General features: G+C 40.9%; 1 protein-coding gene across 3 annotated transcripts in view; it reads right to left on the reverse strand.

Moving 5' to 3' along the window:
- Window positions 1-17,334, reverse strand: part of LOC119653658 — a 44,489-nt gene extending 27,155 nt beyond the window's left edge. Inside the window, exons 1-3 of one of the 3 annotated variants that reach the window (XM_038058480.1) lie at window positions 16,343-17,334; window positions 4,123-4,614; window positions 1,943-2,167 (exon numbers count right to left, since the gene is read on the reverse strand). In XM_038058480.1, the coding sequence (XP_037914408.1) occupies window positions 1,943-2,167; window positions 4,123-4,614; window positions 16,343-16,635 (1,010 nt within the window). In that variant the 5' untranslated portion in view covers window positions 16,636-17,334. Of the gene's footprint in view, window positions 1-1,942; window positions 2,168-2,614; window positions 2,837-4,122; window positions 4,615-16,342 lie in introns of all 3 variants that reach the window. The other 2 variants (XM_038058481.1, XM_038058482.1) reach the window with 2 other exon arrangements.
- Between the last annotated feature and the right edge of the window lie 8,932 nt (window positions 17,335-26,266).

The following is a 26,266-nucleotide window of genomic DNA, read 5'->3' on the forward strand; positions in this document are numbered from 1 at the left end:
GTAATCTCATCATTGATTTGAGATAGAACTCTCGGAGTTGTTGGAGATGCATAATGCCTTGGAATACCTGGTCTATGCAAATGACCCATTTCCAAGAATTCTATACACGCTCTTTGGCTTCGCCCAACCCTTCTCCCTCTTCTCATTTTTGAGTTTGTATTTTATTTTATTTATCCAACTTATCTGCAACTTGCAGATTGCATTGCTTTATAAATTAATTTCAGTGTGGCGTCATTTTAGAGAAAATGTCCAGTAGTTTAAAGAACAGCAAGAATACTCTGTGATGGCAAACCTTTCGAAGGTTCTGTGACAGACGTTATATCCACGATGAAGAGCAGCTGAAGAGGTTTCTGCTCTGCTCTCCCTTTTGCGTCACTGTGCGGTTTTGGTAACAATAATGATAGTGTGCTCGGATGGTTCAAGTGGTTAGAGCGCTCAGCTGTTGTAGCGGAAGGTCTCGGTTCAAATCTCACCGTTGGATACCAACCGACTGAGCTGTGAACGAGTCAAATCAGGGTAATAATCGCGAGCGAGCGCAATGCTGACCATATTGGCTCCTTCTGACATAGATTTCCGATATAGATGAGAAAGAGGTTTTGTTGGTAACTACACGCAGGAGAGGTTAAATGAAGAATGAAGAAGTGGACTCTGAGAATATCGGCTCGTTATCGGTGGTGTATAGCTTGAACACAGGCACTGCCACAAGATCATTTGGATTTCGTTTCACCGACAACGAACATCTAATCAGATCAGGAGTTGTCTTTTGAATGTCTGTAACGAGAGCGATGCTGACATTCGCCTCGATAGAGTGTGCATCGCTTCTCACAAATAAACAGAGCCTTGGACCTCCAAAATGGTCTCCGCGATCTGACTGTCGCCCTGCAGTGCGAAATCTTTCTCGTTGCGCAACCCAAACATACCCTGAACATCATGTCCGAGAATACAAAAGTGCTTTATTTTTGACGTGGTTAAAGCTGTCGACCAGGCAGCAATGAACAGATGCAGTAATGGACAGAACAAGGAGGGCGTCGAGCATTTCGTATATTTAGGTAGCTTTGCTGACTGCAGACTGAAGTCTCTCGGCGTATCAACATCGCTAATTCGGCCTTCAGTATTTAGTCCAAAAATTGGAAGTGCAAGCATCTTAATGCCAACATCAAGCTGGCGCTGTTTCGTGCCAACAATCACTCTGTGCTACTATATTGGAGCAGTACATGGAAAGTAACGGCCGCTGTTACCCGGAAGCTCTAACCTTTCATCAACTCATGTCTGCGTCGTGTCATCGGGGTTCTCTGGCCTGGGACAATAACAAATGAAGAACTTACTCCCTGTAAACATGTTAATAAGAAGGCAGAAATTGCAGTGTATTGATCACATATTTGGAACAGGCGACGTAATGCAATCGAGCATCATCCCAGCATAGCAGGCGACTGGGTTGCCCTAGACACAGACAGTCGGGGAGGAAAGCACGCTGTGGGAAAAGCTGAATCACATTGTCAAGAACTGATAGCAATGGCGATATCCACAACGGGCCGCAGTTAAAGACTGATCCAGCCCCGCGATGCAATGCTTTTGAGCAAACTTACGAAGAGACGGGAAGAAGAAGTAGACAGTTTTTGTGCGTAACTTCTTCTTATAACTTTATGTTAACGAATCTATTTTAATACAGTTTTGATTTACTCAAAATCTTAAAAGCAATTCCGTGAAGAAGATTTGTGTGAACGAATAAATGTAGAAGAGCAGATACTTACCTATCCCGTTATTGGTTTGTTTATAAAGTGGGAATAATATTTGTAGAATATACAGCCCGAAAAGTAATTAATTTCTGTTAAATTGCATAGTCTTACTATCTGCACTCAATAGCAACATGGACATATTAAAGAAAAAAACAACAAAACTAAAATTTCAGAAAACTTGTTTAGCTCTGTGCCGAATTACCTACCTTTCATCGCATTTACAATGCATTAGGGTATTAATGCGCCAATTGAATAAACCGTATTTTGTCTCGAATCCCATAATCCAAAAAGGACACGATTTATCATGTTGCCGACAGCATCGGTCAGTTTTTGAATATCCTCCCAAATCAGCATATTTTGTCGCACTCCAACCTTTGCCGCACCACTTTGTCCCAGGTACTCTTAGAAAGCTTGCTAAGTCTCTACGTTGCCTGCAAACGTTCTCAACTTTTATATCTCCATTCGTCGTTATTATGTTACACTCTATTTTGTCGATAGAAATGTTTATGTATGGGAAGTTGGAAAGGTTGAAAAGGATTACCAATAAAAGGAATAAAGGGGGAACGAGTTTTCATTCACAGATTAACTGCGTGTAGATAAACAAAGCCGAGTACAAAAAGTACAATGAGAGCAGGCAACTATTTTAATGCATAAAGTGCCCTATGTCAGACTCTGCACAACAGACATATATCCACTTTCTTTACATTCTTCTACAGATTCAGAAGCCTATATAGCATATTTTTTCTACATGCTTATACCGTAAACAGGTGACTTTTCTTAATCTTCATTAAAGGGATTATGAAACATTTGTATATATAGAGACAATATCTGTATTGCAACTAATTTTTAATGACGAAAAAGATGGAATGGTTACTAACCTCATATCGCATTTACAGTGACTCAGTGTAAATGGGCGGTAATTGAATAGTTGCCACTTTGTGGTTAATCCTGGAATATGAAGTGCACAATGGTCGTGTTTCCGGCAACATTTGTCCGCCCGTGAAGCGCCACCCAAATGACTATATTTATTTGCATTATGCCCACGGCCGCACCACTTAGTATTAGGAGCAATCAACCAGTCCGATAACGCCCGTTTCTTCCTATTTAATATTAACAATGAAATCATAAAAATTAAATTGACCAACAATGAAAAATTGGAACAAAAAAGAATGAAGAAAAAGAAATAGGATCAGAAAAGATTGAAGATGCACAAAAATTGGAAAACAAAACACTTGGTAATTAACCAGATAAAAAGTTTACATTACAATTAATCATATACACATTACATTATAATTAATGATATAAACCATACACACCTACAGCAAGAGACTTTAGTTTGCCTAATCTACAAACTAGAATTGAATATACGACCTGCAATAGGTAATCGAGTCCTGTGATTGGCCCCCAACATTTGTGGCCACAGTGAGTCGATCCGAGTGTATACAGTACAAGTGTGCACGTGTGGACCTAACCTCACGGTCTCATTGGATAAAAAGGAAATTTATATAAATCCAAAGGTATACAATGCCCGACACCTTACATTTATATATCTAATTTTAACGCAAGCGCAGTCATCATTTAGTTCTCGCTCTTTTCCAGGAGATACAAACAAACTCAGGATTTGAAAGGAAAGACTTCGATGGGACTATGGACGACAAACTTGCAAATGCAATGTTTATCAGGAAGTTAGAAATGGTTAGTAGGACATAGGCCATGTCATCAGATAGAATCATGTTTGGTATTTGAAAGTGGTTCAAACATATTCATATGTTACACAGCGCGAGTGATATCTTATTTATCCATGATATTTTCAGCTTACTAAGGATTAATCTAATGAAAAAGTAAAAAAAAACAAATAGCGATTTTAAGAATGATAAAATCTCCTCCTTACTTTGTATAGACATATATGCATAATTCTTTCGCGAAAAAAAGGAAAATGATAATTGTCGTAATATAAAATTAGTGCCCAGTGAGTTTAACAGATCATCCGGAAATTGCCACTTCTTTAGTTCATTGTCGTTCAATATTATGCACATGCTTCAGAGGAAAAAAAATCACTAACAGGTTAATATAGAACATATTTACAATTGAAGTGTAACGTGTGTAATTCTTCTAACGCGCTCAATGAAATTGAAATTCAATTAGTTACAAGTCCGTAATTATTAAGCTCATACAATACATAAACGTTAATTAGAATACGAATATATCCGCCCAAATGAAAGGACTTTAAATTTCACGACAGAGTGATAGAAACCATCAGGCAGCACTTATTCATTCAGGTTAGATTACGTCTGAATAAACACACCAAATCAAATACCAAACATGAATTAACATTATAGAATTAGTCTCAATCAAAAGTATTGACTTCAAAGATATGCTGGCTTACCTGTTGAAATGTTCGGTGGCATTTTTTCGAGCATTTTCGTCTATACTGCTCATTTTTTGTACGAGTTGTTTCATTTGCCGGTGCTTTTCAGTGCACGTAGTTTTCAATTCGTTGAAATTCAACCAACGTCTCATATCCGTGGGAATGTCTTGCTTGTCCTTGATCCTCTTGTACGATAGATTTCTCATACTAAACGCATCTGCAGCAGGTGTCATCTCATCCAAATCGTAAAATTCGTCTGGAATAATGTTGTCGTCAATGTATCTCCGGAACTCATGGTTGGATATAAGCGATTTGCCTCTAGGTTTGTATTGTGGCGACGTGAAGTTTCGCGAACGTACTACATCAACGTCATCGTAAAATTTTCTTAAAAACCCAATAACTAATGGTTTTTGCCGAATATATTCACAGTCAACAAGTTCACCGAGGCTTGAGTAAATTAACTGTATGAAACCATGGCCGTTTGATATTTGCAAAAGGCTTAGTGCTTTGCTGGAAGAAATAGAAAATTTATAAAATATTTAATTGGTGCAAGCGCATTTTTAAGGGCAAAGTCCTATCAGACAACTTAATTTTAAACTGAAATCTTTAAAGGCCGTCAGAGATAACGCACATATGTATGTGTACGTAATTTAGAGTGTGTATAAAGGTTATCGCATAAAAGTAATAAATCTTAAAGTTAATAAGAGTGTAATTTCGCTGAATAGATTTTAGCGTGGATTCCCAAATAATCCACTGCTCAAGTGTTTTATACTCATGTGTAACACTTGTCTCACTACATAGAATGGGAATCCAACGCTCATAGCATTGTCCATATTGTTCACCAGATGAATGCAGTTGCAGCCGCATTTCTATAAATGTTTTCGAATTGGGTATTATTTCAAGTATAATACAGTAAAATCCCAATAATCGGGAGTACAAAGGAAAGAAAATTGGGAACCAGCAAATTCGTACGAATTAGCCGGAAACACGAATAAGTTGTATGAATTATCGGGATTCCACTGTATTTATCAGTGTTGAATGTGACCATCACGAAAGCTGACTTGAATTTGGTTTTCTACCTGACGAAGCCAGTACACATGTCTTCGTTATGGTCGTTACGTGATTCTTGAGTGGCTTTTGTCTTTTATCTCCAACATGGCTGTTTACACTCTCTATGCCGCCAGCATGCAAGGTAGCCATCTCCTTGCAAATAATTGTATCTCAATAGTAGGTTAGTGATACATGAACACAGGGTAGTGTAATGTTCATACAGGAAATCAGATAGATAGTTGAAAATACTCGCAAATTAACTCTTCCCATAGGTAGATTCATCGCTTCAGTCGCTGGTGAATGCATAATCACAGATATGATGAGCGCTATATATTGAAATATGGCTCCGCAACTTTTACTTGAAGCATCTCTTTTAATAAACCAGATCATCATCCATTACCAATGGAACAACGTGAAGAGAATTTGAAATACAATCCTTAATAGAGAGATGATCTTGATCATGAATAACCATTTCTAAATAATCTCGTTATAACAGACAGGGGGATAGACAGACAAGAGGACCGACAAGCAGTAAACCGATTTTAATAAAGATTTTTTTTTACACAAAACCAAAAAGCTTATAAAGAGGTGTTAAACTGAACACGGCCATGAGAGAATTCGGTATCCCGACGAAATTGACAAGACTGACTAGGCTGACCCTGACCAATGCGCGAGACCAGATAAAAGCAGCAGAATTACTCTCGAGACCACTCAACATCAACTACGGTCTAAGGCAAGGGTATGCCCTATCATGCGTCCTCTTTAACCTGGCCCTGAAGAAAGTGATTCGTGATGCTGATGTCAATGCAAACACCATCATCCACTCAACTACTGGCCGACGATATTAATATTATGGGAAGAACAACTTGTCCAAAAATGGAATGATTGCCTCATGCAACACAGTCTCAAATTGAATCTGAATAAAACTGAGTTTTTGACAACTGATCCACATGAAGCAAGCACAATCACTGTAAGCGGCAGTGACTTACCCAGAACTGAGTGATTTAAATATCGCGGGTCAATGTTATCAATTCCGTTGCCTACATAATGACGAAATCTATGAGCGATACCACGACCGCCTGGTTCTGGATAAAATCCGGCTCAACAGGTTGCAGTGGGCGGGTCACTGTATCCGTATGGATGAGGATGATCCAACCCGAAAAGTCTATAACAATATATATAATATCTATGGTAAAAAAAGACGAGGTAGACCCGGCCTGAGACAGAGCGATGACCTAGGTCTAAACTAGGTCTAGACTGGATATCAGTTTTTGCGCCGTTGATGATGACATGATTAACGATCATATCTACGGAATATTTTCGCAAATTCTGAAGTCAGCAAGATAAAGAGAATATACTGTTCTTACAAACTACATAATTAAGGACGAATTAACAACAAATCTAACCTAGACGCTGGATACAAAAGTAACTTTCAACGTTATCACCTTGTGTTTTAGGTAAACTCATAAGTTATTTCTAGACACTAGTTATGATCCGAGTTTCATGTACATATAACTGCTCTGTTGTTAGGATTAATTTTTTGTATTCCAGCAGCAGGTAAGGAGATGTTTTTTGGAAATAAAATGTCCATCTTGCTAACGTGCATTCTTTCTATTATTCTGAAAATCGTCCCTGTGAAACAACGTTATAATGGAAAAACATATCTTAAATATAAAAGGGCACAGAGCACAAGTGCGAATGCATATTTGTTCATATCACGCCTCACCCACAGTCTCGTCCGTAGAGGTATGTGTTATATTATACTTCTACGTATTCTCTAGGCTTACTGGGTAATTACTCATCATAAAATCCAGTTGTCGCCTCGTACGCTCGTGTATGTAGGTTAATAATGTCCATGTTTATATGAAAAGCAATAGCAAATAATAAATTTGTACCATTAACTATAATAAGCATTCACATAATTCAATGATGACATGAAGCCCAGGCTACTAAATCTCTTCCAGCTGCTTCACCGATATGTTGTTTTTCTCGTTGGTGAAGTGGTAACTAATGGACAAATCAATAGATTTGCAGTTTCGATTGACAATTAGAATTTATTATATTGTGTGTTATGCAATATTGTTAAGCTTAACTTAACTTGAAAACATTAATGTAACTTATAATCCTGGAATCATAGTCATAATGACGAACTAGGATTGAACCCAAGTATCATTACCTTGTATGCGCAATGTAGTCAGAATTTTAGGGACAACAATAATATAATTTTTAAGGTTTTGTGTAAACAAACCGATTTATCCCATTCCGATCCAATTCCCATTTATTCGGAAACGACTGGACCGATTGTCACGAAAATTGGTAAGGGCGTGTGATCTGTTGTTCTCTTTCATCATCATCATCATCAACGCGCAACAACCGGTATCCGGTCTAGGCCTGCCTTAATAAGGAACTCCAGACATCCCGGTTTTGCGCCGAGGTCCACCAATTCGATATCCCTAAAAGCTGTCTGGCGTCCTGGCCCACGCCATCGCTCCATCTTAGGCAGGGTCTGCCTCGTCTTCTTTTTCTACCATAGATATTGCCCTTATAGACTTTCTGGGTGGGATCATCCTCATCCATACGGATTAAGTGACCCGCCCACCGTAACCTATTGAGCCGGATTTTATCCACAACCGGACGGTCATGGTATCGCTCATAGATTTCCTCATTGTGAGGGCTACGGAATCGTTGTTCTCTTTACATACAGCAAATGGCGCAATTTTGTTTTAAGTTTAATGTGGGGCGTCCCATACATATGAAGGGATGGTGGAACATTTTTTTTTTTTTTCATAAAATGTGGCCGTACGAGGTATTAAATGAAAGGGCTCAAATAGTACTTCGAAACTGGTTCCATATTTGATATCGGGTGAAACGTAGGGGACTGAGGGCTCAAAACATGACCATCAAAAAGTGTAATAGGTCTCGTTCTCAGAACCTGTCCAACCGAAAAATCTGAAAAAAATCACAGTGCATCTCTACGAAATCTAGGCCTCAAAATACATCCGGTTGCGATATCTGCGCAAATAAAGTAAATAACAGTATATTACCACATTTTAGAAATTTTCCCGCAACCCCCCTTATGTCCATCCCAGAAGTACAAAATTTGGCATGGGTGTAAGGGATAATATAGTGCACAATTTGGTCTTTGTTTGAAAATCCAACTATTATTAACAAAGTTATAGGGTGAATTTTGTGCACTCTACAAAGTGTGTGACGTCATCATCCCATATCAATTCGTCAATACCACAACGAAGTAAGTTCATATGAATGCAGTCGCAAAGAATTATTTTATTTTAAGGTTTTAGTCATTTGTACATGAATATCAATTACTCCAAACAGACATGTGTGTATGTAGGTATATAGTATATGCGTGCTAATGAAGTTTGCGGATAGTGTCTAATTCAGATAGATATATTTGTACATTAAACCAGCCACATTTAATATGTGTAAATCGGAAATATGGGTACGATTAATTTATATACTTGCATATATATGTACAGTATTCTGAAATAGGTAGTTTGTTTGTTTAGAGTGAAGATAATATCTATGGCTGTAATATGTACGTATGGCTTGTAATTTGGAAAAATATGAAGGAATATGTTGGATTCCTAGCTATATACGGATAGAAAAATGTGCGTTGAACTTTCTTACATAAGGTGAACAAAAAAACCTTTATACCCGAAGTGCAAGCTTCCGGTATTCCGACTTGTTCTGGTATATTGTTGAAGATTGGGTCGCCTATCGCTCACATATGAAAAAAGATCTTAGCGCGGTGATAAATATCATCGTTTCACCGACATTATACAAAAGTCAATAGAAGTCGATCCTGTTCAGGTAGGTAGATGTCAACTTGATGTCAGGGTTACCAGAAATAATTGAATTTCCAACAATTTTTTGTGTATTTATACCCGTACACACTTCGCACTTGTACTTTTATTATTTTATTATTTCTCTTATGCTTGTGGTGAATTTTTCTGTTTCTTGTTTTCTCTACGACGGAGTAAATTGTTTTGAGTTTTTTCCTTATAAATTTCCAAAGCAATAACACAAATTCAGATTTACAGAAAGATATTAAATTTCGAAGCAAAAACTGTTTTTGCAAAGGATTCAAGCTCAAAATGCAGAACATTTAAAAAACCTACAGCTAGTTTTTCAAAACCGAGTCATTCTATATTATTTGCTTCAGGTCAACACTATATGCTTTTCAAAATGAACGCAGCGAATGGTAGAAATATATTACATTCTCTTCATCGAAGCGTAGCGTTGATCGTAGAGGGCACCTCAGTTCGGAGTAGTTAGAAAAATGAACGGGTGTGTCCGTTTGAAAACTTCGTTGAAATTTTATTTTAATTAACACGTAAGCATTTCTTCCATATTGCGATGTTTTGGGTAAGGTAGATGATCATGAAGAAATATCGGATAACATTCGAAACAATGTCCCACTGATATTTTCGCAGCCATTGTGAATAAAATATAAAGAAGAATAGGTACTTTTACTATTTTTCTGGTATTAATTTTTGATGAAATCTATCTTCGACTAATACTACAATAATCTACGAGTATACCACTTACTTTTCCGAAACTACTAAAAAAATACATATTTTCACATCAGTGCGGTTTTGTATCGTATGAATATGAAACTAACGCCCATTGATGTAATGATAGGAATTATTTTGAGCTTTTACCAGAAAATTCTGAAATTACGTTCATCAAGTTCCGACTATTTGCTAAGTAAAGTATAGGCGCTGCAATATCTTGCATATTTTCAGTCCAGTTAATACCGAGCGATTAACATGTACGTTTCACCTTCACATAGTTAAACGGAGAAACTATGATTAATTAATTATCGCTCCCACTTTTCCGCAAAATATTCACCTTCGGGAAGTCACTATTAGCGTTGTCTTTTGTCAAGAAATTACAGGGAATAATAGGAATCATAACAACATCCAAATGTATTAACATCGAAGCACATTTAGGAATCTGTGCCCCCTTTAAATTAATATACGATCTGGCTGTTAAAGTCACGCTTAATTAATTTTAGATTTATGTATGATACCACAACACTTCAAAACGCATGCATGTCAATTACTCCAACTGCCAGTGACAGTGAATTCTCATGGAGTGAATGGAATCTGACCACTTTAGATCAAGTTAAGCAGATGCCAAGTGCATAGCAGAGTCGACGTCAGCCGACAAACCAAAGAAGGAATAACACTGAATTGGGTAGTTTTAAAAAAACAAGGTATCGGATAAGTGTAAAATCCCAACATTTCGAAAGGACGAAGTATTATTTTTCGAAAGTTTGAGGATATTTTCTTCCACTGTAAAAATTTCATAGCTATCATTCATCATGTATAATTATTGTAAATACAAGTCACACGTTTAAAAGCGTAAAATTCGTATGTAGAGGATGAGCAATAGTTCTACAGAGCAAAAAAGTGGAAGTGCTTTTGGCAATGGGAGAAATAAGCAATTCCACTAAATATTGTTTCTAGATAGCATAGAAGGAGTTCCTTGTGATGATATGATATGTGTACATAACTGCTGTTAACCTCGAATTCCATTACCGCGGAAAACCTCGGGAAGTGCAATGTAGTGCGCCGCGACAAAACGAAATTTATTACTTCGATTATTAGGAAAGCTGAAACTACCGCAAATAATAATGAATTTAAAGCCGCACTTGCATGGGATGACAAATTTTTCATTCACGATAAGGAGCACTTCACCACGATTTAAGATATTATAATATTCAGGGAGGTTCTGCGGTAATTTGCAGATACGGACTGCTCCTTTAAAAAAAGTGATATCATTCGTGAATTCAAGCGTGATGAAGCCGACGGGCTTGATGGTAACCTCGCGAAATTGTTCGTCATAGCTTCTGCAGTTTCTGCAGAGTTGCATTGGCAATTCGAGATCCTTTCGCAAAAGTGGAAGAAGGGGATGATTTTTACGATTCCGATGGAGAATTAACTTGAACTTTTTTTAGTTGCTGTAATTGCGGGAACTTCTTTGAAGTGTTCCTGTTTTTTACTGTTTCTGTCTCTCTCTCCCTATATGCACTGAGTTCTTAAAACAATAACGTGCTCATGTCACCCATTTTTGCTTGTTCTTTCACAAATTTATGGATCATTGAATTCATGACATCCCCGCATGACCATGTGTCGCTCTTTGGGTTGTTTAGCGATATACAGCCTGGGCCAAAGGTATTAGCACCCCTGAAAATGGTGATATTAGTGCTCGTACAGCAAGAAAGAGACTTGTCGAAGTGGAGGAGGACAAAGAATCTTTCAAATTTTATTCTTTTCTGCGGGGTTACCACTGAAAAATTCACTTTATATTCATTTCAAACTTAAACATATAGAAATGCAAATTACTCTATATACTTAATAATTTAAACGGGAACAAATTAATTTTAAGAACAATAGGAACAGATGTCCTATTGTTCAACTCAACGCTATCAGTCATGGCCACGACGATTTCACACCTGCGTGCGTCCGACACGCAAGTTACTCGCTCCGCCACACCGGAAAAGACCTTCCGTCGTGAAGGCGACAATTGGAACGGCGTCTCGCAGTAACGGAGGCGAAGATGTTGCGTTGGGCATTCGAAATGAGGATATCAGCGATCAATATTCGGTTGCACCAAACGATGGTAGGACATGTAATTCACGCTAACGAGAATTAACTTGCCAAGAATGGTCTAAGCATCGAATTCGGGAAACGGTCGAAACAATGATGACTTAATACGCTAGATGATGATTTGTAAGCCTTGATTCGATCCAGATTAGGCCTTTGTCCGGGCAAAATGGAGCATCCGATCAAGACGACCTCGCTTCTGAACGGGACAAATGCTGAAAAAGAAGAATACTGGCAGAAAGGAAGCTGGTTTAGACTCTGGACGCGGGAGAAACTAATAGTTATTATTGGAGCGACATATGATAGTGCAAAATGTCGCGTGCTAAATCAAGGTGTCCCAGCATTTTGGCCATTTGTTTTACAACGGATGTCAACCTATTAAAATCTTCTGGAGTATGTGAAATAATTAAGGGAAATTCCTAGCGTAAATCAATTCCTTATTCAATCAGCCAGTCATTGTCTTTTTAACAAATTTCAAGTAATAAGCAGCACGTTGGCGCAACAATCCATATGGGATCAGGGCCTTCAAGTGTGTTAGAGCACTTCATTGAAGACCGTAACGGTACATTACAGTATACTGCAGGAGGCAATGGAGTCAAGATTGTGCTCGACCGAGATTATTACCTTGATTTTACTCAGGTACTCATTTACAGCTAAATCGACTGGAATCCGACATCCAGTCACGATAACAAATCCCTCTGCCACCAGTGAGATTTGAAATTAAAGTTTATAGATTGGATAATAATCGCACTCTCTCGACTCTCCAGCACTGATGAATAATTTCAGAGTTATCTTACGTTTCTTGTCCAGAAATATCATCTAATGGACCAGCGATGAAGGGATCTCACACGCTTCAAGGCCTAGATCTACTTGGATTGTTGCGTTTATTATTTATTATTATTTAGGACGAAATGAGACAAAATCATAGAATTCCAAGACGCAGTTACTCCCTCAGTTTATCATCGTCTTATTGGCCCCTATATTTCACATGCATTGGTGTCCTTTCCTTTGCGAACTCCTGTTCGAAAACGTTTTTTGTCGTTAAGACAAATCCTAAAAGCTTCCGAGCGGCAAAAGCAGGGAACTGTCTGAATAGGTACAAATTATAATAGAAGGTAATACAATATACCCATTGTGATGTAAGACGTAAGTGCTTGAAACAATGGGTTTTCCATCATTCTTACCTACTTATATACTGAAAGCAAACTCTAGATTAGACCCTACCTGCAACATTTTTTTCTTCCGACTAAGGTGTATAATAATAGGACTTTTCCGCAAAAAACAAAGAGTGAAAGAAGGGCTGAACGTAAACGGGGATCCAGATCGCGCTTTACTAAGGTTGAAATGATTCATTGAAAGTCATTATAAATATCATTATTAACGACGGAAACGATGTTTACAATTGAATTTATCTTCAATTTGTCCGGCTTATATAAAAGATGGCGAAGTTTGAAATCGTAGTAGATAAGCGGATCCCCTTTATTGAAGTGGCAACAATAATAGATTTCAACAGAAACCACGACAATGACTTTTGGAAGACCGTACCAAATGTTCACCATCAACACCGAAAATGTATACATTTTCTCCAATACTTTTTATGAATAAAATTGAAACAACAAACAATTGGATTGATTAATATAATCACGTCTGCCAAAATGCTCCTCCATAATTTCCAACTCAAGGAAAGACAAAATCCATTGCAAATCCGTTAAGAAATGCAGAAAATATGTATATATATATAACCCAAATAGGTAGTCGCCAAAAAGCACATGTATGTAGAGTAACAATCTGAACAACTATTCACTTTTATTGATTCAAATGAAAAAAATATGGACAGTTGAAAAGTGAGCAGCTTTGAGGCCTCACTAACAGCGGCGCCTAACAAATACAAGAATGTGGAGAAACAACTGAGCATGACGTGGAAGGTGGAATGACTGCGGAACGTCAGCAAGGTGGGGTGAGAGAAAAAATTGCCAACTTGTTACCTCATGGCTTGGGAATATCGTATGATCGCGATGACGCAGCAACACGAGCTGGTACGAAACCTCAGGTGATTTCCGTGCTTATACCAATCGAAACTTTGCACATGAGTTGCTCATTAAAGAACGAGTTGCATACTAGATGCTAAATCGGATGATTTTACTGTCTGCTGGCGGAAAGTTTCTTATTACCTGGATAGTAACTTGATCGACCGCAATATGTTATAATTCTAAGCACATGATAACGTGGAACTCAATTCCGTGCTGTAAGGTGAGTAAAGATATGCTCGTAGATCAAACATCGGAATATGAGGTAGTTCGATCGTGGCATGGTTTCGGGGGGAAGAAAATGACGCAACGGGTGACGAGTTGCAAATTTTATCTAGACGAAAGCTATGTGTTTCAAAGTTCAGAGAATTTCTACAATATCGTTTTATTCCGAAAGGGGCACCATTCGCTGCGGCATCGTTTGATTTTAGTATGGCATGCGTTTCTTCTGATTCACCTAAAATCACCTGATGTTTACTCGGAATTACACTAGACGTTTGATTTGTGAGCGAAGTTCACATTTACTTTTCGAAATGCATTCACCGCGCCTTTCATGTACACTAAAAGAAGTTAAGGGCAGGCAATTAAATTTTCAAGAGTAATATTTTGCTTGCAAACAGAAAAGAATAATAAAAGATCTTCCAATTAATACAAGTTAAAAAAGTGTTGGAGAACCATTGGTCGAATAATTGAGAATTTTCTAAGCGCAACTCAGGCTGGAAGAACTCGATTGCACTGACGTGATCAATATGCAGAATGCACCGACGTGCGATCCTTCTCCGAGGCCTTGCTTTTAAGAAATGATTTGTTTATGTTACCCATGGGGAACAACAATTAAACACTTTCTAAAAATAGGTACGAGCGTTTAATATACATACGTTGGAATTTCTGTGGTGTAGAACTTGTGTCTCCTTCAGCATTGCGTACTAAGCAATACATTCGTCACTAAAAATAACATCGCGTGATTTGCTGAGAATCATTTTCCGTTTCTGTAATGCTTTAGTGTATATGCCTCATTGAATTCCGCCTAAATCTGACTGCCAGCAAAATTTACGTAACATGACGTGTTGTGAATAAGCGCCAGAGCCCATTCTTTAATTGCAATAAGATATATATAGCAAAACATATGTATGTAGATAATAGGAAAGGGGCATGCGTCACAACTGAGTCAAGCTTGTTTTTAATTGAAATCTCTCTTTTCAGCTTTAGTATACAAATTAATAGAATGATTGAGTGGACCGTTCCAGGCTGTCTTGAATTAGTAACTCCCTTCTTGAGACTTTGCGTCCGGAAGTTTCCTTTTTTTCAATATATTGTCAAATGATGCAATAGAACGTGATTTTATCGAGTGCCAAGGGTAACGAGATTCAGCTTCTGGATCTTATCACCCATTTCAAATTCTAGATTAAACATTATCGAGATCGGACGAGGTTTTCCGCACGAACTGAAATCTTATTTCAAAAGCTTTAATTTCAATGCATATGCCCGGTTTCGGAGTAGCATATTCTGGCAATATTGATTGTGACTTAGGTAGTATGGAAAGCGCAGTTTCTAAGCACCTCCTCCTGCCAGATCTGGTATCAATATCCCTCCTCGTCAGTTCTATATGGGCCTGTAGTCAAATATGCATTCAGATTCGAATTATATGTAGAACATCCTCTGGTCAAAATCACTTCTTGGTAAAATGGTTTAATCGGTCACGTAACCATAACCACTAGACCCTCGGACAGTCTAATTGCACATAATAGCTGCAAATTGCTCTCAAATAACAATCCTTATGTCAATCCAACTGCAATTATGTGAACCGTCACAAGATTTAGAGATGAAAATATCTGGCATGGGACCACAAGTTATGATTGAAAGGCTTTTGTTTTGGTATTCCTTTTGTGTGAATTGCAGAAGTCAAATGTTCTGAATGAATGCATGAATATGAAAACTTTAAATGGTTAACATTAAAAACTTGAACTTTCATAGTGTGATGTTGAAATTTTAATGAGTAATTGAAAAAGAACTTTCGAAAAACAACACTAAATATATCATATCAACATAGAAAGGCATTACGAAAATGCACCCGAAAAAAAATATATATATTGCTAAATACGTGTATACCTTTGGCCCGTTTATCTGTACACAAATTTACATATTTGTTTTCCATATTGAAATCAAAGGCCTTAAGAAAGAAGAAGGTTAATATCTTCCCGAAAACTATTCTATCTTAGCGGTCTGAATCGGATGGTATAATTATCACCCAATATGCGAAATGCGGATTTCCTAATTGCACACAAAAACAAAGTTTGATTTGGTTTTCACTAACATACTCGAACCAGATTTGAAGGAATGGATTACTATCTATTACCACCCTAACACTTAATTTCCTTGTTGGAAACTTTACTCATAAGTAAAGTATTCTACAGACATAAGTGAAGTAAAACAACACAATGTCGTTTTTGTACAGTTCGACTGTTAATCTTTGCGACACAAAACTGAAAGCTGAATGTGTCCAATTTTTAAAGATAGCAAAATAATTACCCATTCGAGTGTACTACACTGGTTTCCTTCGCGGCGATCCCTTCCGATGAAATCCTCCTTTCACCTTCTCCATCCTCAAGATTATCTGTGAGGATGAAGCTCTCGTTATATACCCACGCAGGTAGATCTAAATCCTTTTCTAGATGCCGCAAATAGCTGTGCCTTCTTGAGTGTGTCCTGTAATCGTTTTCTGCTTCGTTACTTCTAGTCCACGATTTGCCCTTGCATGACCAAAAACTGCCCATTAACACCACAATGGCGAAAAACAGTCGTAAGTTAACTCTATTATTCATATCGAAAGTTTATCAAATGATAGAAGCTTGCGAATTATCTAAGGTCAAATTCACATGAAACCATTCCCAACGTGGAAGCATCCACTTGTGGCCGCGGTAAGATTGACAATAAATTCCGATCGGTGCACAAAGTGGATTGACAGTGGCGCAAATTTGTATCGGCAACGTCTTTCCACGCGAGGTGCAGTGAAGTTGGGAGGCAAGGAGCTTAAGCACCAACTTGCCAACTAATTTATTTCACGGATTGTTTAATCGCAACACCAATTGTACACTTCTCGTCGCTATAAACTCTCGAGGAGACAAAGCTGCACTTATTTCCTCAACGGAATCACAGAGCACTCCTGCTTCCGGTTTAATGAATTCTCCACATTTCAGTTAATCACTTATCTTGGCTTCGAAATTACAAACTACGCTCCGCGTATGCGACCGTTTACCGTGGCCGCAAAACTGTTACTCTAAACGTAACTAACTTTCTAACGACAATCGCACGACGTCCACCCTCGTACACTTCCAATGCGCTAATAAACTGCCCGCGAGAAACAGGCAAGCGTTCACCTACCAATGCTGGTCAACCTGCCAGCAGCCGAGCGGCAATTGCCGCTTTGTAGCAAATCAGCTCAAGCGCACAACACCCTGAACTGCTTTCCACTTCCGAACCGCCGTGCGACAGGCATTCCTCAACCGACCATGGCCGTGTTAAACAGGTGACCCAGCGGGTGTGTGAGGTAGTTCGTATGTAGCGGGCACCGTCCGTTCGCAGAGAGCAATTTCGTGAGCATTCAACTGAACGTGGAACTTTCAATAAATGAGCTATTGAAAGCAGTTGTATTCAACTCTGCTAGTAGCATGCTTCCAACTAGTACGACTGCAGTGTGGGTAAATTTGTCTCCCTCTGCCGTGATGAAACGTGAGTAATTTTCATGTGGGAGATTTATTAATTTACAAGCATCAGATATTTAGATTTTAATTGCATTGCCGGACTATAGTACTTTGAATCCATGCCTTTCTTAGGGATAAGAAGTGAAACTGTGTTCTGCGAAGTAAAGAGTTCGGGAAAAAGTTACAAACATACCGGTCATCACTCGTTGTGCGTTTAGCCTTACCTTTATCTCGAATTTAGTTTTAACCCTTTACAGCCGGTCATTTTTGCCGAAAATTTTTCTTAATAAGGTTTTGTGTGAAATAAAACCGTAATTTGGTGTTGATTAGTACTTTTCGAAAATCATTATTTCTGATACTGAGGGAGACATAGGGGAGTGAGGGCTCAAAATGTGTCCCCAAAAAGTGAAACAGGTCTCGTTCGTGGAAGCGAAAAATCTGAAAAAATCACAATGATGTTTCTATATGAAATCTAGGCCTCTGAAATCAGCACAGATAAAGTAAATAATAGTATATTACCATATTTTGGAAACGGAAACTCGCTTTAAGTTCATCCTAGAAGTACTGTGGACATTGGTATAAGGAATAACATAAGGCATAATTTTTAGCAATTTGAAGGAAATCTAACTATTATTAGCAAAGTTATAGAAGGAGAGACTTTTCCATTTTATGTGAATTTCGTGCATTGCAAAGCGTGTGTGACGTCATCACCTTAATACGTGGTGATGTCAATACCACAAAATGAGCTCTTTTGAATGGAAGAACACAAGGATACATTTTGTTTTAGTTTTTAGTCATTCGATATCAGTGTCAATTACTCAAGGCAGGCATATGTATGTATGTATATGCATATGCTAATGAAGTTTGCGGTGAGTGTCTAATTCATATTATAATAGATATACGTATTTGCACATTTCACCAGCGGTGTTCAATATAGTTACTGTATTTGTACATATGTTTGCTTTTGAGCACGAAGTAAATCAGAAATTTGTGTATGATCAACTTATATATATGTGCAATTATATGTTCAGCATCCGGTAATAGGCAATGTCATTTAAGCACAATATCTATTTCTGTAGTTTCGAAAAATATAAAGGAATATTTCGGTTTTTAGATATATACAAATGGAAGAATATTAATAGAAAATTTCTCACATAAAATTAACACAAAATCTTTCTACCCGAAGCACCAGCTTCCGGTATTCCGACTTTTTGTAAGGCTTTGTGTAAAAACAGAATTTTATTAAAATCAATCTGCCTCTCTGTCAGACGCACTTTCCTCGAAATCGGCTACACCAAGCATGTCGGTTTTCCATCGGAAAAATTTCGCTAATACATCAAGAACCATGTGTTCTAAGTAAGAAGTAGTCGCTCGAAAATTAAAACTCACGGAAATTAGAAAATCTTGGAAGTTAGAGCAAACAATTTATTTACATGTGCCACTCTGAAGTTAGTATAAGCGGTTCTAGTGGTTCATTTCATTTTATTTTCAGTTTACAAGGTATTTTCTTGTTTTATTTAATTTTTCCATAGGTGGCGATATTCCAGTTTTGTTTTTTTTTTTTTTTGGGTAATATGTGAACATGTCTACGCACTGAGTTCTGGACTTCACAACGGTAAGCCATCGGACTACCAACTAAACACCTTCTCGTCATCAGATAACTAGCCTGAAATCGTTTGACACATTACTTCGGGCTGGTCCTTCTCATCTTCCGCCTTAGGGAGCCTTCAAGTCTGGGAATTCCTTCCACCAACAAGAGGAAAAGAATTCCAATCCGGTCCCTCTACCGGTCGAACTCAATCTTCTTCCTGAGGTTAAGAACCCGAATTTAATGAACAGTACCGGTCTATCTACCAGCACTTCTTTGACAATGTTGCCCGCACAGAGCCTCCTCCTTTGTCTGCATAAAGTTGCCGACGAAATTCATATTTCCCTGTATATGTTTTCTTATTCGGGAAACCCGAAGCTAGACGCTTCAGGTATAAAAGGTTTTGAGTTTTCCCATATGAGGAACGATGAGCGCATGACAATTCCGCGTGTACATATTTAAATATTCAACTGTGCCTTTCCTTTTAAAGATCAATTCACACAAAAAAATGATCTAGAAAGCACTGTATCCATAATAGTCAACTTTTTGTTTCACAAAAACCTTAAAAGGGCTGGGGAAAAGCAGATTCTTCATGACTGGAGTTTTAATATTTCACTCGAATGTCGTATCTTATTGGTATGGTTTAAGATGCAGTAAATTCGCACGAAATTGATAAGTTTGAACTGCTATAGCTTTGACAACTATGCCAGTGCAGGTGCTCCTAGGATGAAGTTAGGAAGGGATTTTTAGCCAATTTCTACAAATGGTAATATACTATTAGTAAGTTTATTTGAGCAAACATCGGAATGGGCTTAGATTTCGTATGGGTAGTTTCGGAAAATTAGTCCTGTCTCATTTTAAGTGTGCTCGTTTTGGTTCCTTACTGGCACATTTTGCAATTTATGTTAGCACAACGCTCAAGGAGTTACATAAACTCCAAAAACTGGCTTGCGTCTGTATCAGTGAGATAATGAGAACATGGCCAACTTCATCCCTGGAAGTTTTTCTACTTTCTATGAATCCTCTTTATCTGCACATACAGATGCAGGTAATAAGCGATCTTCAGAATGTCCGGGAATATCTGTGAGCCGGGAAGTTGCCTAAATCGAAGGAAGATTGATATTCTTTCTAAGCGGTACACCGAATTATTGATACTAATGACAGCGAGGCTTCATTCCGATAAGAAGTTTGAAACACGTTAGAGTAAGAGGGCAAACTGGGAGAGCGTGGCTGCGACATAGGACTTAAACCAACAACTGATTACCTGGTACACTGATGGATCCCTGACAGCAGAGGCAATGGGTACCGGGGTTATTAGGCCAAGGAAAACGTACTTTGAACAAATGGTTTAGCACACTAGCATATTCCAGGCGAAAATATGCGCCATAGGCAAGTGTATTACCTACAAACTCCAAAGGAACTATAGGGGCCGGAACATTGCTAATTTAACCGAGAACCAAGGAGCAATCAAGACACTTAGTTCCAACCAGGTGAACTCTAAACTGGTATTATAATGTCTTGAGAGACTGCACAGTTAGGACTCGCACAATAAGGATCTGGATACTTTGGGTTGCAGGCTATGAACGGGATAACCGGCGTATTGCCTGAAGTGCTGAATGCCCGGAATTTAGGAAGGCATTAATTGCAATGAAATGATTAACTTAATACAAATAAACCTCAATCATTGCAGAGCTGCACAGATTTTGCTTAAGCAGATCATTTACGAATCCGCAATGGAGATTGCCATCATAAGCGACAGCTATAGAAACCTTGAGGGTGATGTATTTGTCGCAGGTTCGACTTGTGGAGCGAAGACATGGGCGGGCGACCACTAAACCATACAATATACTATGGGTCTGGCAGCTAGTGGCTTTGTGTAACCAAAAATAAGCGGCGTGCCTCATATTTCCTGAACTTTAAGTAATCCAATTAAGTAATTATGATTACTTATTATTTTTATTGAAATATTTAAGCGAACTCAATGCGAATTTTATACAGCAAACTCAACGCGAATTCTATACAGTAAACTCAACTCAAATTCTATTTTCAAAAAGGACTTCCATATTCTTTAGCAATTTTCAACTTAATAATTAAATTCAGTGACAGGTCTGAAAAACATAATTACTGCGATCTTCCACTCCCTTAGGTGTGCCACGCAAAGTGGATAGATCCGCGCCATCTATTCGCTCGCAACATTCGAAATAAATTTCGAATGCTGCGAATCCTGCCGCGCCACATCACTCCGCCCCCAGATGAAACCTAGGGGGTTTCAGCGACTGATCCCCGAACTTCGTTCGCCGTTAATCCACAAAGCGGACACGACGTTGCTTCGGGGCGCACGCGGGTTTCAGCCTGGACAAAGAGACCGCCTTTTTGTGACCACCGATCTCGAGCTGGAAGAAATGTTCTCCCCGCTCGAGAACGCGGTACGGGCCCTCATATGGAGGCTGCAGCGGCTTCCGGACGGCATCCGTCCTGATCAGCACATGCGTGCATGTGTCCAGTTCCTTGGGCGAACAAGCAGGTATGGACGAGTGTCGAGTGGGTGGTGTCGCCTTGATGCGCCGGAGATTGTCCCTCAGCAGACGCACCAACCCCGACTCCGTGAGACCCGATCTCTTGTCGAAGACCGGATCGCTTGGGAGTCTTGGGTTCTCCCCGTAAACCAGCTCCGCGGGGCTGGCAGCAAATTCCTCTCGGCGGGTTGTACGAAGGCCGAGTAGGACGAGAGGCAAGACTTGCGTCCAGGACGGGTCGTCGCGTGCCATAATGGCGGCTTTCAGCGTCCGGTGCCAACGTTCCAACATCCCATTGGATTGTGGGTGGTATGCCGTAGTCCGCTGGCGTTTAAAACCAAGGAGTTTGCCTAACTCGGAGAAAAGGGTGGACTCAAATTGCATTCCCTGGTCAGTGATGACCACTGCAGGGACGCCAAAGCGAGGTATCCACTCTCGACAGAGGGCTTCAGCACATGATTGCGCCGTGATGTCGTTCAGAGGTATTGCCTCAGGCCACCGCGTGAACCTGTCGATGATTGTGAGGCAATACTTATAACCATGCGAGTCTCGCAAAGGCCCTATAATGTCGAGGTGTATGGTGTGGAAACGCTTGGCAGTGCGGGGGAATGAGCCCACTTCTTTCCTAACATGCCTGGAGACCTTACATTTTTGGCATGCGATGCACTCTCTGGCCCAGGAATTAATATCCTTGTTCATGGAGGGCCAGAAGTATTTTCCGGTGACTAACCGGTTTGTTGTCCTGATGCCGGGGTGCGCCAAGTCGTGAACTGCGTGGAACACTTCCTTGCGAAATGTGGCCGGAATGTATGGCCGAGGTCCCTTTTCCGAGTCTTCGCAGCAGAGCGAGAGGTTTGAGCCGAAGATGGGCAACTCCCGAAATTTGTATTTGGGGTTGGACTTGAGGCTCTGAAGTGCTGCGTCATCCACTTGCGCCTTGGCAATAGCCGAGAAATCGAGTGAGGCGGGGATGTTAACTTCGGAGACACGAGACAAAGCGTCAGCAACAATGTTGTCCTTCCCGGACACGTGCTGGATGTCCGACGTAAACTGGCTTATGAAGCTCAGGTGTCGAAGCTGACGAGGGGACGCTTTGTCGGGCTTCTGTTTCAAAGCGAACGTGAGAGGCTTATGGTCCGTGAACACTGTGAACGGCCTGCCTTCTAGGGAGAAACGGAAGTATTTGATGGACAGGTATGCGGCGAGCAGTTCGCGATCGTAAGTGCTGTAGTTCCGTTGAGCGGGATTCAACTGCTTCGAGAAGAAGCTCAACGGCTGCCAAACTTGGTCCACCTTTTGGTGAAGGGCAGCACCTACTGCGATGTCAGAGGCATCAACAAAAACGGCTAGGGGTGCATCTTGCAGAGGGAATGCCAAGAGTGTAGCGTCAGCCAGTTGTTGACGAGATTTGTCAAACGCTCAGATAGCCTCTACAGACCACACGATCTCTCGTGTGTCCTTAGTTTTGGGGCCAGACAAGTACGCGTTCAAAATGGACTGGAGATGGGCGGCCTTGGGCAGGAAACGACGGTAGAAGTTTAGCATGCCCAAGAACCTCCTCAACTCCCTCACTGTCTTTGGACGCGGGAAGCTTGTGATTGCTTGCAACTTGTCTGGGTCGGGCTGTATTCCTTCAGGGGAAATGAAATGGCCGAGGAATCTCACCTGTTGTTGAAGGAATTTGCATTTCTCAACGTTTAGGACTAAACCGGCCTCAAGGAGACGTTGAAAAATGCACTCGAGATGGGCTAAGTGCTCAGACTCAGTGGAAGAAGCGACCAAAACATCATCCAAATATACGAAACAGAATTCGAGGTTTCGCAGGACTGAGTGAATGAACCTTTGAAAGGTTTGCGCCGCGTTGCACAATCCGAAAGTCATCCGGGTGAACTCGAAGAGTCCAAAGGGTGTGCATATTGCCGTCTTTGGAATGTCTTCAGGAGCTACTGGAATTTGGTGATAAGCCTTGGTTAAGTCCAAGGTCGAAAAGATGCGGCAATTCGCGAGGTGATGCGCAAAGTCGTGGATGAGTGGAATTGGATATCGGTCAGGAACAGTCTGTGCATTTAGCCTTCTGTAATCCCCACATGGGCGCCATTCGCCGTTTGGCTTAGGGACCATATGCAGTGGGGAAGACCAACAGCTGTTTGAGGGCCTGCAGATACCCTGTTGAACGAGTTGTTCAAACTCTTTCCGTGCAATTGCCAGTTTCTGAGATGGTAGAGGACGCACCTTCGAGAAGATCGGGGAACCAGTAGTGATAATGTGGTGCTACACATTGTGCTTCACTGGTTTGGAGAGACTACAGTTGGTAGTAATCTGGCTGAACTTTTGGAGAAGTGCCCGAACACGAGAGTCGGTAATGTCTTCTAAAAGAACGGAAAGATTATTGCCTGGGTGAGATACCATATGTCCCGACGTATTAAGGTTGGTCGTGGAATCTATAAGAGACTTGTTTTGCAAGTCCACCAGCAATCCATAGTGACACAGGAAGTCTGCGCCTAGTATGGGGAAGCTGACATCCGCCAGGATGAAACGCCACGAAAACGTCCTACGCAAGCCAAGACTCACGTCCACTTGCCTATACCCGTACGTGTTTATGCGGGAGGAATTTGCTGCCGCAAGTTTGAGCGGTTGAGGGAAAAGTTGATGATGCTGGGGTACGGGAAGAACCGAAACCTCCGCACCCGTGTCGACGAGGTAGTTGCGCCTGCTGAGGGGGTCAAAAATAGTTAGGCGACGTGGTGCTGCGTTCTGGGTGGCCGCCGCCAAAACCCCCCGCGGACCTAGTTTTTTGCGGTAGAAGAGAATCTACACGGTAGCGTACATCTTGTCGCTTTATCCCCGAATCTGCGGTGGTACCAGCAAATCCCTGGGTCCGTGGACTGTCTTGACGACCTGCTACCTGATCGCCCTTTTCGGATGGCAGACCGCGAGCGTGCTCGCGATCTGGCGCCCGAACGCTGAGCGTCCAACGTCGCCCGCATCTCGGCCATACTGGCTGTTAATGCAGCAATCTCGCGCCTCAATTCACCCACCTCATCCGACGGTGGTTGAACGGCCGCCAAGGTTGGGCGTACGTACACCTCCTGAACCTGGTCGGCCGTCGCTGCCAGTTCCTCCAAGGAACCGGAGACGCAAGCGAGGATCGCCTGGGTGCCCTCCGGGAGCCGACGCAGCCAGAGCGACTTGATCAGGTCTTCGCCGATCTTACTCCCACCCAATTGCCTCATTTCACGAAGCAATTGGCTGGGAGTTCGATCACCTAAGGTTAAACCTGCCAGCAAGTGGTCTAATTTTGCCGACTCGCTTGCCGACAGGCGCCTGATCAACTCGCTCTTGAGCTGCACATACGATGTCGACTTCACCACGTCGGACACCAGAAGTATGGACTCTTCGTCCAGGCCGATCACCGCGTAGTTGAAACGGGTCGCGTCCGATGTGATGCCGGACATTTGGAACTGTGCTTCCAGATGCACGAACCACAGTTCGGGGTTCCGCCGCCAAAACGGAGGAACGCGTACGGCGAGGGCGGTCACTTGCGGGTTCGATGGGCCTGCTGCGTCTTTATTGTCAAAAGACATCTTGTTTCACGAAAAGTACGAGATTGAAATGCAAACGCGGTGAGTTTATTCTGAAACGCGGTGAACTTTACACCGACACGGCAGGCCGCACCCACAAATGCACGCACGAAACGAGAAAAAACGAAGCGGACGCTATCCAGCGCAGACCAAAAACACCACCAATGAGAATGGAGGACTCGCGATGCTAAACACCTGCACGCCGTCTCTTGCAGCGATTTCAATTTTTTTATTACTATTTTTTTTTTTTTTAACTGAATAAATAAATAAATATTATATATAAATGAATAATAATTTCTCTTAAGAATAACTCCTCGTTGTTTGTCGGCTGTAGCTGCGGCGTTGGCGGTGCTGGGGACGTCCGTTTGTTGCCGTTGTTGATCGTTGTGGCAATGATGACTAGTCCGGTGCGTGAAAGGTGTTGTGCAGGAGGGCGTGCGTACGGGAAGTCGCGTGAAAATCCACTTCTGGTGAGGGTCCGACGTGTGTCGCGCAGTACACTGTGTAGAGAAGGTTTTCTCGCGTTTTTCTTTCTTGCCTCTGCTCCGACTCGGGATGTGGAGATGTGACACGTTTTCGTGATGTTTACCACGGCACTCCACACTCAACTGTAGATGCGAACGCGTGAAAATCGCTTGCCGTACGGTCTACTGATGTTTTGGAAGGATTTCTCAGTCCTTGGAAGTTCTATTTCTGCCGTGTTGTTCGGACGAATTTTTGTCGTTAATAGAACTTCACCAATGTCGGCGATGGTGGAGTTGAGTGCGGCGGCGAAAGTGGCTGCGGCAGCGATGGCGGCTGCGGCTGCGGAACTCTTACTTATCTCCAATCGGTTGTTGCGGCTGCCTGTTGGGCGATTGTGCTTGCGCAGACTGCGATTTGTTGATGGGGATGATGATGTGCTTGAGTTTTTCAATTTTGCAGGTTCTGGGAATTCGGGATCCTAGTTGTTGATGCTGTTGGTGCGAGTTCCGGGGTCACCAATTAAGTAATCCAATTAAGTAATTATGATTACTTATTATTTTTATTGAAATATTTAAGCGAACTCAATGCGAATTTTATACAGC

The sequence above is a fragment of the Hermetia illucens genome, chromosome 4 (assembly GCF_905115235.1).
Source record: "Hermetia illucens chromosome 4, iHerIll2.2.curated.20191125, whole genome shotgun sequence".
Taxonomy (NCBI): Eukaryota; Metazoa; Arthropoda; class Insecta; order Diptera; family Stratiomyidae; genus Hermetia; species Hermetia illucens.